This window comes from Vidua chalybeata, chromosome Z (genome assembly GCF_026979565.1).
Source record: "Vidua chalybeata isolate OUT-0048 chromosome Z, bVidCha1 merged haplotype, whole genome shotgun sequence".
Classification (NCBI taxonomy): Eukaryota; Metazoa; Chordata; class Aves; order Passeriformes; family Viduidae; genus Vidua; species Vidua chalybeata.
In genome coordinates this window covers 71,762,054-71,776,206 of record NC_071570.1, presented here as the reverse complement: position 1 = coordinate 71,776,206, position 14,153 = coordinate 71,762,054, and the positions used below count along the sequence as shown (strand labels likewise).

Genomic DNA, 14,153 nt, shown 5'->3' with positions numbered 1-14,153 from the left:
GCCTGTTGTCCATATTGATAGAACTCATTGCTGTCTCCAGTTTTATAGTGCAGAGTTTTATTTCTTTATGAGGAGCAGAATTTACCTTTAAAGGTCCAAATGCTGGAATTCCTTCTTTAACAGGCTTTGTACAGACTTGTTCACTTTCAGCTGCACAAAAGTCATGTGTTATTAGGTGGAATTGTACAATGATATATTACTAAACTTCAAGATTATTAAAGCTTACTTGTATGGAATCCAGCGAATACAGTTGATTAAATTTGATTTTGGTTTGTTTTATTATATACAGAAAGTGCTGTAAAGTAGGAAATGTACTCCATTAATAATGGTTACATTACATTTGTAGCCAACTTTTTTTTTTTTCCCCACAGGCCAGGTAAATCTCGTTGTTTGGACAGCACGGGTTCCCTCTTGTGGTTAACTTAACTTATGAAATGGCTTTGATTTTCCAGCACAGTGACATTTGGAGTTATATTTCATTTAAACTACTTTTAGCAAAAACACATAGATGTTAAGCATCTAACTTAGAAAGCAAAGGTCCTGGAGCAAGCAAAGAAATTAGGAAGTCCTGAAGATTTTGGAAGGCTTCTCATTTCCTTTTGCTATCCCTTTATATCACACTCTCCAGTTAAATAAGCCACACAAAACCAAACAAACTGACAATTAAATAAGCCCAAATTAATTTTTGAAAATAAATTAGTAAAAGGCATTTAACTGTTAGCATGTAGTACATTAAAAGACAATGTATTTAATTTAGTTTGGCTCAGCTTGTTTACTTGACTGGATACAGTTCAGAAGAAAAGAAAACATAATTCCATAGATTATGGTTGTTTTGGTTTTAAATGTTGTCAAATGGTCATTTCAACTTGCCCGTTTAAAAATTGATACAAACCCTTAAATTTAGTAGAAAAGGTAATTCTTTCACAGTAAGTCCATTATTGCATTTGTAACTAGAGCTTCCCTTTGGATAGGTGAAGTAGTGTCTGGAATGTTTGTTACTGTGCCTGGCACAGTCCATTTCATTTGCTTGATAATGAGTAATATCAATCATTCGTGGTGGTATGGTGGTGTCTCCTTGGTCTTGGGAATAAAAGTATTTGACAGGAATTTAACCTTTCTTTCTCCTAAAGGAATAAGCAAATGCAGAGAGCTCCCAATTCTAGTTCCACAGGGTTTATTTTCAAGAGTTCATGTAAAACATCCGTGTAGCCAAAGGGCTTTTTCTAATTAAGAAGAATGGCCATAAAATTCCATGGCTATTTAGATTTATCATTTTTGACTCAAACTCAAATATTAATAAGGGTGCAGATGCAGGCACAAAAATTAATGTAGACCTTATTAATGTGTAGAGCTGTTCCAGCTTGTGCAAACCAAATAAAAAATAAACAAAAAAACCCCACGAGATTCATCACTTACTGGGAAGTCCCATTAGGTTTCTTGTGCATTAGAGAAACTGATTAGCATGCAAATTGTCCAGAAGGTATTGATTCAGATACTGAGATACGACAGTATGAGTCCTATATATCAAACCAGTGAGTTCTAAAAAAAATTCACAGTAAAAAGATTAAAACAAAGTAAAAGGGGGATTGTGATCTGGCTTTAAAGATTTAACAGAAGAATTGCTTTGTTGTGGGCTCTTAAGAACCATACAAACATGAATGTCCTATGCAGTATATGCAATATCTACATTTCATCTTACATTTCACTTTTATTTTTGTAAGCTTTCTGTCGTTTGGCTTTCAAAGGAAGGGGAACAGGCCTTTGGAAAGAAAATGCCTTAATTAAGTTACTTTATCTGCATCATATTTCTTTATATTCTTTGGTGGGGAGCTAACCTGAATAAATGCTGTAAGGTTATCCCAGTATGGTAACTTCTTAAACAGATGAAAAAAACTAGTTGCAGGATGTGAAGTCTAAGAGAAGTTTGCTCTGAGGATTCATTGTATTTAGCCCTTTTTTCTTTTTCTTTCTTTTTTTTCCCATGATATGCCATACTGCTAAATTGGTATTGTACAGCAAAGTCTTTATTATTAGTGTAATTGCAGGGATGGAAAGAAGGAAAATGGCAGAGATCACAGAGAAAAATACCTGGAGCTGGTCACAGAAAGCAGGAGGCACAGTTCCCAGAAAGTGGAGAAGTGAAGATGTCTTCTTATTTAGCCATTCTCTTTCCATGCTGCTGCACAAATTAGTATTTCTTACTGTCGGTGGGGCTTCACACGATGCTTTGTGATACTTGAGACTTAAGGCCAGGTCCTGAACTGCTGTATTTCCATGAATAAGTAAAAGCCACGAGCTGATCAAATGGGTCAGTGGTGCGTACAATACCCTGCTTTGTGCAGGTCCTGGGTTAGGGAGCGACCTTGGGGCTTTGCTTCCCCGGGCAAACTAGGGCTTGTAAGCATGACAAAGCCTCCCTGGAGAAGCTGGCATTTTCCGGGGAGCTTTCACATCCCCCACTGTCTGATTATTCAGCCTCAGAAGAGGATGCCTATCTTTCCACCCCCAGGGTGATCGCAGGGTTTGCAGCTGCTATTTTGTAAGCAGGAAGCTACATGGGGGCTGAAAGTTCAAAACTGAGGGGTGAGAAAGGCTGTTAAATGCCACTGCATTTACTGCATCAGGGAGTTAAAAGCAGTCTGGACAGATGTAATAAAGAGAAGTAAATGCAAGAGGGGTGAAGGAGTATTAGGAGTACTGTATTTAGCCTTTTTATAATTTTTTTTCCTTTTTTTATCATGGGATGCCATACTGCTAAATTGGTATTGTACAGCAAAGTCTTTATTATTAGTGTAATTGCAGGGATGGAAAGAGGGAAAATGGCAGAGATCACAGAGAAAAATATCTGGAGCTGGTATTGTACACAGAAAGCAGGAGGCACTGATAGAAGTGAAAATCAGAGAAAACTAAATGCATTATAATAAACAGAAACCCAAGGAATCTTTAAAAACCTCTGAACACAGACAACAAATGGACTGTAAACCACCCATGCTGTAGCTGTTGCCACCATGAGAACCTGAGGAGCTGGAAGGGACAACAGTTTATCAAGGGTGGGAATCATCCTGCCTGGAAAGCTTTGGAGCCTGAGGTGGTTATGGATGAATTAATTTTAACCCTACTAGGGAAACACAAATGCTAGGCTATTTTTTGCCCTTTGGTCTTTCTCTGATGCTTATAAACCGGTCAAGTAGTATCTCCTAGTATTTTTGCTCCTATAAAATCTAAAAAGTATCCCAAAATATTACCATCCCCAAATATTCTTCTTTTACATCAGCTGTATAGTGTTTACTGCAATATAGATGTCTCTGAACAGTATCCCTGAAGTCTGAAAAGCTGAAGTCTGGAAATCAGCCAAACATGGTAATGGTGAGAGCCCATTTAGAGGTGCAAAAATGGAGATCTCTGCTGTTCTCCTTGATCAGCATCTAAATTTGGATTATATCCCTCCTAAAGTATCTTTGAATATATTAGGCCTTTTTGTCTAAGAGAAAAAAAGATCAGGCTGTATGACCTGATGGTGTAAGACTTGGTATTTGAGAAACTTTGGGCGTGTTTATGCGTGCTGTATGTGTCTAAAAGTTGCATCCCTCACATCTTAGATAGCGTGGAACAGTCTAGCTGTTGACACTGAGCTTATGTAACAACAAGGAAAAGAGATAATTGATCTCTCCATGCAAATGTAGTCCTTGCCACTGTCTAAAATCTTTGCTTACTCTGAATGGGTTTGGGTGAATTCCAGGTGCAGCTTAAACAACAGCGGTGGTTTTGCACTTACCTTGCAATAGAAAAGGAAAAGAAAAGTAAAAATAAAGAGGTTATCATTCTGTGCATTCTGTGATTTAGTAGAAAATGCTAAACATGCCCCTCAGGCTTGCTTTGCTACACCTCTATGTAGGAGATTACCATCTTTGGTAAGTTCTTTACATGTGAATTAAATACTTGCTAAAATATTTAAGTCCATAAATAGGTGACATGTCAGATGATGGTTTTCACAGCTGAGCCTTTGTTGTCTTTGTTGATATTTATAGGAGAAGCCCAGATGTGCAAGCTAAAGAAGAACTGTGGAAACATATTCAGTAAGTATGGTCCTTGTAGGGTCTGAGAGATGCTTGGTTTGCCTTTAATGTAGTTATTCAATTCCCCTCCACTGTGGCACTACACTGATTTAGTTTCAGTAAATTATGTGTATATTAATGACCTCCTGTGTATAGAATATATTGCAGGTCACTGAGTGCAATGAATAAAGATGACCATTGTATTTAAATTAATTATTAAAGAACAATACATCATTTTAGAGATTTATTCCTATGTGGCTTCCAAAATGTCAATATTGACACTTTTAGCATGACACTCCATTACTGCTTAGGAAGATATTTAGCAATTCCAAAGCATATTCACTTTTATTTATGTGTTTAGCACACATAATGTTTATGATATTCTGAGGCGACAAGATCAGATTTGCAGGGAGGTGAGAAGAAGGTGGAACAGGATGAGACACGCAGTTGATGCAATCAAGGTGAAGTTACACTTATTTCAAAATAGGTGTCCTATTTTGATGTCAAGTCAGCTTCAGGGCTGACAACAGCTTGTTTTAGTAAATCTTTTCAGCCAAATCTAAAAAAAATTTTTGCACTTCACAGTTACTGTTACATATTTTACTTTTCCTGATCCTTTCTTTATAGGAAGGAGCTTGTGGATCCATCTGGCCTATCCGAGGAGCAATTGAAAGAAATTCCATACACTAAAGTAGAGTGAGTTTATGTCAGATTTTTTTTTTATTTTTTATTTTTTTTTATTTTTTTATTTTTTGTTTGTGAATATAAAGGCCCACTTTTTTTACTTTACTGTGAACTCTGTCCTACTGAAATAGGTATGGGTTTATATATAATCTATATGCTCATATCTATTCCAAATACTCCCCTATTATGGGTTGGGTGGGGATACTTAATAATCTTAAAATCAAATATTTTTCCTTTTCAAAATAAGAAAAAAAAAAATCTTAATCTCTCCTAATCTCTCCCACACACTCATCAACCTGTCTGTAGATTCTGTATGTCTCCCTATGCTAGCCATGAAACTTTCTTATATTATAAACTACAGAACCAGAAAGAAGTGAATGAAAACAAGAAAATCAATTCTTTCTTAAACTTCTTTGTTTTAAATATTCCAATCATCCAAGGTACTCTTTAATCCCTTCCCTGGTTTGTCATGGGCAGCTGCCAGGGCATAACTATTTCCTTAAGAACCAGCATCCATTTCACTGCAATAATTGCCCATTTGGGATTCCATGTGTCAGTGTAAGCAGCTGAATGTGGCACAAATGGGATCCTGGGTTGCATTATCATGTATTTCCAAACACCACTAGGCAAAAAAGGCTGATGTTAGGGACATATAAATTAATACATTCTTTATTAAAGTTCCCTTCTCAAATATGGGCATGCCAGTTTGTGACCTCTGCTCTCTTAAAGCATTGAATTCCAAGTACAGTCCTTGAAAAATAAGTATTAGCCCTTTAAATTCAGCTAGAAGCCATCTGTTACACTTTAGTACAAAATGGGAAGGCTGTCAGTTTGCAGCTGAATTTTTGTTTTGTGCTGAAGATCTGGTTTACCAACCCTCTGTTATGATTTCTGTGTCTCTCTCAGGACTCAAGGTGACCCCATCCGTATCCGGCACTCACACTCACCTCGCAGCTACCGGCAGTACCGGCGGTCCCAGTGCTCTGATGGGGAGAGATCTGTCCTGTCTGAAGTGAAGTATGTGAAAGTGGTTATTAGCACTGAACTAGTCTAGTGCAGCTCAGAAGTTGTTTAGAGATCATGGTGGTAAGAAGCTGCATAAATGTGGCTTGTTGGTGGCAAAGGGTTCAGGCAACCCCCTGAATAGTAGGTCTTCAGAGCTAAACGTGAATGAAACAACTCTGAAACCAGTTGTGGTCTGTTCTCAGCCACAGTGGTTTTCCTGATCCATTGGGAAGGAGGAAAAACTGAAAAGGCTGAAATAAACCTGTATTGGAATTTAGTGGTAGGTCATAAAGTTGCTTTGGGGATGATAATCCATGAGTTGCTTTCCAGGTAACTTCAGCCTTGATAGGTTAAGATGTTATCTGTGCTAGCTCTGTAATTTGTTTCATAGGAACTCTGGTAAAACCCTCTTCATGAATTGGTGGATCAGGCTTTCCTAGAAGACTGAAGAGTACTTATGAATGGAAAAGCAACAGCCCCATTCTAGGTTGCAGCAAGGCCATAAAAATATGAACAGCAGCCCCCACCTGAAAGGCTAGTTTTAGCTGGATAGCACCCTGAAGGAGGTGTGGCACATGTGTTTATGTGAGACTTGTCTTTGCCATGAGGATGGCTGGGCCCTGGCAGAGGTTGCCTGGAGAAGTTGTGGCTACCCCATCCCTAGAAGTGTCCAAGGCCAGGTTGGATGGAGCTCTGAGCAACCTGGGATAGTGGAAGGTGTCCCTGCCCACAACAAGAAGTGGAACTGGATGATCTTTATGGTCCCTCCCAAACCAAACCATTCTATGATTCAATGATGTTGTATCAATTTGGGCTGCTTCCAAAGACCAGGAAAAGACAGGGATGGGATGGGCTATGCCCCGAAGGTGCCCCCAGAAGATCAGCATGACAGCTTTCAGATGTCCCAAGTCAGGTGATAAAAGCCTTTCAGATCTATAGAGCAGTCTGTCAGTTTCATTGTTCTTACTCTGCAGTGTTACAGTTTACCTCATTAAAGCAATATCCATTTTGTGATATCATAATTCCAGTATCAAAACTGATCTGGTCCCTCCACTGCCTGTTACACGATCTTCAGATGGAAAAGTTCCCAGCATCCAGCTGACTCAACAGGTTAGTTATTGTACATCCTTTGAAATTTTCCTCTTTATTGGAGGGAGAAGTGGGGCTCTAGTGCTTTATTTAAGATACTCTTTGTTTTTCAGTGAAAAATAAAGACGAGATTTTTTTCAGCAGCAGTGTGAATTGATTTTTTTTATTTTACTTACATTTTGTTTGTATCCCAAAATACATGTAGTTCTTAGCATATGCCCCTGTGAACACCTGCTTCTGCTGCTGGAGAACTCTCCCAATCTGATGCATTCCTAAGATGCATATCTGCTTGTCACAGAAGGAAAACTGACTTTTACCACTTCTTGAATTATGCAGATGTGGTTGTGATGCAGTTGTAATCACACCATTTAATCATCTCTTTTAGAAGTTGTCTGAAGAGTTTTGTTGCTTGGGCTTGAAACAGTGCTTCTTTTCTTTTCCTTTCTCTTTTATTTTTCCCCCCACAAATACTGAATATTTTTAGGCTATTTTTTATATATTTTTATTGACATCTAAAAAGGACAGAACTTGCCTTTTGTTAATCTAACTTAATCACTGTCTTTCATCATATATTACACTACCATATCTCTCAGTTTTGATAGTTTTATTGAGCACTGAATGTGAAAAACAAATTCTATTCAAAAGCACTCACAGATTTTTTGTACAAACACAAAACAGGAGAACCAAAACATGGAAGGGAGAATTCCAGACACCTAACTTACCATAACAGTAATGTTAAAATGTTCAGTGTCTACAAACACCTCTCTTTTCCCTCTGCCCCAGGCTCCCTCATGACAGTGGCCAATAACTCCTTGTGAGTGTTTCCTTGCTGCGTTTTGCTAAATATCAAATAATTAATCATGGCATTTCCTGAATAGGCAATAGCACAAAGGGGCAGCAGCTGGGAGGAGGCAAGAGGGGAAAAAAGTTCTGTTTGATCAAATAAATGGCCTTTAATATTCCTAATGAGTGTATATATATATATATATATATATATATATATATATGAATTGCCATACCAATGGCCTAAGGCTTTTATAACAAGTTAGCAAAATAGTGTTTAAATTCTGCTGTATCTTTTCAACAACACATTTAATTTATTCTCTTCAGAGGCAGAATGGATCTAAGGACAACCTAATAGAAGAACCACCTCTGCTATCCACTAATAATGTTGATGGAAAACCCAACACTAAGATTGTAAAAACTGTACAGGTGTCACGCTTCAAGGTGGAGACTTGACTGATGAATTGAAGATGGTGAATGGATTTTGGTCTTTGGAAAGTAATAATTTTTTTATGTGTGCAAGGGAAGGAACTGAAGCTGACGTGGTGGTCTTTCCTTCAGGACAACTGGCAGTGCAGCCTGCTTGCTGGGAAGACCAGGCAATGGTTTTATCACCAACACCATTCTAGTGGTGTGACTGATTGAGGACAAGCTGCCTGATAGACATCCAAACCAAAAGTTTTTGCAAAACTGAAAGATCAGCAGTTACATTTCCAAAAAATGAACAACAAAAAATTGCTGCAACAAAACAGGCTTCATGGTCTGCTTTGTAACTGAATAGCCTTGTTCCAAGAAGCGACTGTTAACTGACATGATCAAGATCAGATGCTTCAAGATAAGTAAAATAGTCATATTTTTGGTCAATTGTGCAATACAGTGTGATATGGGGAAATTGTCTTCACAATTTATATGGGGATCAACTTATGTTCTGAGACATAAGGACAGATAGCTCTTACAAGGGTTATTTTAACCTAGCACAATAACATATGCTTGTGTTGTTGATACAAATTCTGACTCAACCCATTTTAGCTCAAAAACAATAGACTCTGTAACATGCTGTAGCAGTGTGTTCCAGAGGTGATACAGACTCACTTTGCTTTGGGCAGGTTTAAGTGTTCTAAATTTTGCATGTCCTTTCGTGTAGAGGGACTATTTAAATGAACATTTTATACCACAGAAATACATTTACCAGCTTGTAGTAAAGCACACTGGAAACGGGGGAATATAAATTGACCCACTGTGTTAAGACTGCTTAACAAGGCACTTCAGTGCTGGTTAAATGAAACTTGTGGAGTAGTATTTAAAACAGCTAGAAAATAGCTTTTTCTTTTTCTTTTTTTTTTTTTTTAATCTAGATTAGCAAAATCTGTCTTAATATCTCATATAAAATAATCTGACACTTCTCTGAGCCATTTCTACTATGTTAAAATGACAAAGGCAGTATTTCAGGTATGAGAACTATAATTTTTTTTTCTATTGTCATGGTAGGAATACTAAGTTTTAATTATGCTGCACTGAGTTTTAATGGTAATGATTAATACGAAGTTTTAATGATGATTGACTGGGTTATCTTCTAATATGTATCTCAAGTGATGCCTGGCTTTCCTCTTGTCCTACCGCTTCTTACAAATATCTGAAAATTACTTCTCTGCCTCCCATTTGTCCACAGTCAGCACATGGATGAACCTTCAGGTGTTGCTGACTTGCTAGGGAGCTTAGCAAAGTCTTTGTGTTGTGGAAGTAATTTGTAGCTAAGTGTAATTACTGAACTAAGTACTGAATTTGTCAAACAGTGTCGCAAACAGCTGTAGCAGCTCATGTGCCTTTCTACATCTGTCCTCTCTGCACTCAATCCTCACAACCCACAGAGACTTGCAGTGATCCTGTGTCTTCCAGTCCAAGCAACACCAGGGAATTGCAGCCCTGTCAGAAAAGCAACACTGCTTGAGAACTGAAGTTAGCAAAAGGTGTTTAAGTTACACCTTACAAGAGGCATGGGATTACTAATACACATTTTAACTGACTAAACTGGTAAGCAAAATGTTGTACAATGTATTTTATTTTTCACTTTATTTTTTGATTCTTCAGTGTTCATGATCTGAGGTGGTCAGGTGGATGTTACTAGCCAGGGTGGCAGCCATAGTTTGTATATTCCTATCACAGTATGGAGTGGTCTCTATGTTGGGAAGTGCTGCAGGGAAGGCAGATACACTTAACAAATACTTTGGTCATTTACTTGGGACACCTCTGCTTCTACAGTCTCAGTGAACAAATCTAAGGGAAGGAAAGAGCAAGAACCCCTCTGTAGTAAAAAATTCAGTTTTCATGGAGGTTCTTTAGAATTTTTTTAATTTCCTCTGGATTTAATTCTAGGACATTGTTGGGCTTGGCTTAAAGTATTTGCTCAGCTTTTTAAGTTTGTTAAATGGTTTCATTGTCATTGCTCCAATTTAAAATGATCCTTTAGGATCTGTTTATGAACTTGTATAGTATTGTCAAGAACAACAGTCAAAAAAAGCCCAGACAAAAAAAAACCAAACCAAACCAAAAAACAAAAAACAAAAAAAACCAACCAAACAAACCCCCCCCCTCAAAAAAAAAAAACCCAAAAAAAACCAACAACAAACAAAACCAAAATGGAAAAAAAAAAATCCAAACCATAACAAAAAACCCTGACCAACCCCTACGAAAGAAAACATCAGCATGGCAAAATGGCTTAATGGAGAGCATTGCAATCTTTTGGAAGATAACTGAAAAATGACAAACTATACAAGAACTGGTTCGTGTCAGCAATGAAAGCCACTCCTTGTTCCTTTGAGAAGGTATTCCAGCTTGGAGCATTACACACTTGCTTCGTTTGCTGCTTTCTAATCATTACCATTAGTTTGCTATCCTTACCCAGGCACAAGTAAGTAGTACATATCTACTACTGCAGGAGGATTTGTGTTATTATTTGAGAATTATCTGTACATAGTGTACCTATCTTGCCAATCTTTAAATATTGATCAAGAAGGTTTATATCCAACCTCATGTTTTCCTGTATGCTTTCATCTTCCTGCAGGCCTTTTGTGTGTTTTTGCTGGATACCATTAGCCAAGTGCATGGTATTTTACTTACTGCACTTCATCAGAAAATAGCTTCTGTCTAGTCTAGTAGTGAAAGGTTTAAATTCTCTGGAGAGTTGTTTTGTAATAAAGCCAACTTTTTTGCATTTAGATGAGAAGTTTATGGAGAGAGCCCTAGATTTGAATCTCTCCCTGATGAGACTATGTAGGAAGCAGGTTTTTAGCAAGTCTGATGTTAGACTGGGCCACTACAATCCAGTTTTGTGTCCACAAAAGACTAAAGATGTAACACCTCTATTACCCGTTTTCCAAATGTTTTGCTGTGCCAAAACAAGGCAAAACTTGCAACAAGGATATCACTGTCAGAAAAGCAAATTTCTTTCATATATGTGATCCTCCTTTCCCTTCAAGCTTCTTTTCCTCAATCATTTGAGGAAAAGCACCTTTTTTATGATATTTTTGTGAGAGATACACACAAATGATCAATCACTGAAAACACTTACTGTGTTACAGCTATGCCTTCCACACCTAAACTAGCTCTACATGTCTAAGTGACCAGCCTCTTACACCTCTGAGCTACACCTTGCCCTCTCCACTGTTGCTACCCTTCCCCAGCTCTTCTGGGGCATTCAATGCCTAGAGGAAGTTGCATTTTCAGATCTGGAGTCTGGATGTCAGTCTAAAATACTTGTACGTCCTGATGAATCAGGCAAAAGAGATGTGTAACAGTGTCAGGAAGCTTACTCTGGGGTTGAATGCCATATAGACCCCTGCTCACTTGGACAAAGGATTGGTATTTGAGGCATTCTCATCCTAGTTCTCCTGAATTGATCTCAGGCCAATGATTTTAACTGTGCCTCTGCCTTTACCTCTTCTGAGACTTCTGTAAGTGCTAAGCATTGGTAAGTTACAGAACTCTCAATAATTAGCAACAATTACAACATATTTGTACAACCTTTTGCAAAACATGTATTTTATGCAATAAAGAGGGCTTGCTAACCACAGCACAAAAACACTGTTGTATATCCTGTACTGGTTCCCTTGCTTAGTTGGCTGGTTTCTTTCATTTGGAACTAGCCTGGACCTGCTATTTTCTACACTGCACCTCTTACCAGTATCACTAACTCTGCAACTTGTATTCTAACTAAGCTCATGATATTGGTGATGTTTGTTGCAAAGTCATTACCATTTAAGTTGCCAAATTCATTCCCTTTATACAGCTGGGTATTGAAGTGAAGAGATAGCATGTTTTCTTTTGGGAAGATTTGTTTAATTCAGAACTCCCTAGAAAGGTGTTTGAAGACAACATACACGCCTATACCAATGTGATACATTTGTTCCATGTACATTAGGTATTCATGAAGCAATTGTGTGTGCTTTATTTTAAAATGAGTTTGATAGATGGCTGTGTCAATACTTGTGTCCAGGTTATTTAAAAGTCAAGTAAAACTTGAATTTTTAGGGCATTGCATGGTTGCCTGTGTGTCTTATTTACATTACACTAAGGAGCAAAGCCTTCAGAAACAGAGATTCATTTGACACCACCATCTGGTAAAAACAGGTGTAGTACCAATTAAAATCCACTTGAGGATACAGCTTCTCCAGATTAAGTATTTTATCTTGTAGCAGGAAGTTGTCAGTGTAAGCTTTGCATTTCCAGTGCACATCTATACCAGTTTCCTTTCTCACCTAAAAATCACCAGAGAGCCACAGCAGACTGTGTAAGCTGTCAAAGCAAACACACAGATTCAGAGCCAGTGTGGTAGACACTCTCTCCTTAATGTGTCTGTTTTTATTCCTGTGTTTGTTCTCCTGAATAAGAGCTGTGGTATGTTGACCTTGGCTGGACACCAGGTGCCCACCAAGCTGCTCTATCACTCCCCTCCTTAACAGGATAGGCAAGGGAATTAGATGGAAAAAATCCTTGTGGGTCAAGATAAAGGAGTTCAATAAAGCAGAAGCAAAAGCAAAAAAAAACCCAAACTCCAAAAGATTTACTTTTCTACTTCCCAGGAGCACATGGTCTCCACCCAGTTCCTGCAAAGTAGAGCTTCAGTACACGTAGTAACTTGTTCCAGAATACAAATTTCTTATTCTTTCTCTTCAGATTTTATTGCTGAGCAGATCCTTATAGTCTGTTTTTTTTTAAGGGTGCAATTCAGTTAACCAGTCATACAAAATAAAATAAAAGTTTAAAAAAGCTACTCCCGTTGGTCTTACACTTCAAGAACAAAGGCCCACGACCAGAACTCCTGAACAGATGGTATCTTCAAGGAATGTAATCCCTAATAAAAACCCTAAACTTTCAAGTACATCCCATAATTACAAGCTGGATCTCTAAAAATTAATTACTCTTGTCTAAACCTCCTTTTTGCTTGACAAACTAAAGACAACCTTACACTTAGAATTAGTAACATGCTTACATTCAGCACTGAAAAATCACACATTGCAAGATACACAATTTAAACATTTGTTCTTCTGATAAAACATGTTAAGTCTTCCTAGAAAAATAAACAGCAAATCCCAATTATCTCAAGAGTATTTCATTCCAAGTTATGCTGAAGTACTACATTACATAGCTGGTCAAGGTGATAATAAAACAAGCTTGCCATTCTCCATGTTGGATGAACACCTTTCCTGCTATTTTTAAAGCCAGGTTTGCAGAACTTTTACTTTTTAAATTTCTACTTTTGCTCACTACGATACAAATCTCAGCCAACCTTATCTCCAAATACTACAGGAGATCATGGTTTAAGTCATCTCATCCCAACTCACTCCTAGGCTTTATTTCATCCAAAGGGGTACACTGGTATCCCAACAATAACACAAAGAAGTCCGAACTCTGAAACAGAAGTAATTGTTACTAAAGCTTGGAAAAGACAGAAATTCTGAGAACAGAAACATAAGTATTTATTTTTTTGTCTATATAAACATTACCAGACACTGATACAATGCAGTTAAATGCACTTCGTCTTACTACACGGAGGCTTAATAGTCCATCTTTTAAACAGTTTTTTGTTTCTTAGGGAGGAGTGTTTCAATAGACAGGAATTGCTTTCAGGCTGCTTCTAACAATTCTTCCTAAGGAAAAAAATAAACAAAATAAACACAATGTGAGACTGGACACATGTAGCACACAGCTCTTCTCAGTAACATCCTCTAAATCCCCAGCACTAGTACAAAATTTAAAAAATAAGCTTTGCCTCATCCCATGGGCAAAAAGGTAAAATTTGCCCATCTAATTTTTAAGAATCCTGCCTGTAAGAAAAGCCTTTTGCCCACCTAAGCAAGAATTCAGATGGTAACTACAAGCTGGTGGCAGTAATAACACTTTCTGCCTAGTGGGAATCAACAGAAATTTCATGCATATGTCTGTGCATTAGAAAACACTCTGGGAACAGTAAGCCAATAATACACGATTTAATAATTTTATGTTGGAAAAACAAGTAGCAGCCCTGCAAAAGTCCCCAGT

General features: G+C 37.7%; 1 protein-coding gene across 1 annotated transcript in view; it reads left to right on the top strand.

Moving 5' to 3' along the window:
* EPB41L4A (erythrocyte membrane protein band 4.1 like 4A) overlaps positions 1 to 10,113 on the top strand; it is a 114,391-nt gene extending 104,278 nt beyond the window's left edge. The window contains exons 19-23 of the mRNA XM_053932754.1: positions 4,029 to 4,076; positions 4,683 to 4,751; positions 5,646 to 5,756; positions 6,773 to 6,854; positions 7,944 to 10,113. Coding sequence (XP_053788729.1) covers positions 4,029 to 4,076; positions 4,683 to 4,751; positions 5,646 to 5,756; positions 6,773 to 6,854; positions 7,944 to 8,072 — 439 coding nt within the window. The 3' untranslated portion in view covers positions 8,073 to 10,113. The remainder of the gene's footprint in view (positions 1 to 4,028; positions 4,077 to 4,682; positions 4,752 to 5,645; positions 5,757 to 6,772; positions 6,855 to 7,943) is intronic.
* The last annotated feature ends 4,040 nt before the right edge of the window (positions 10,114 to 14,153 follow it).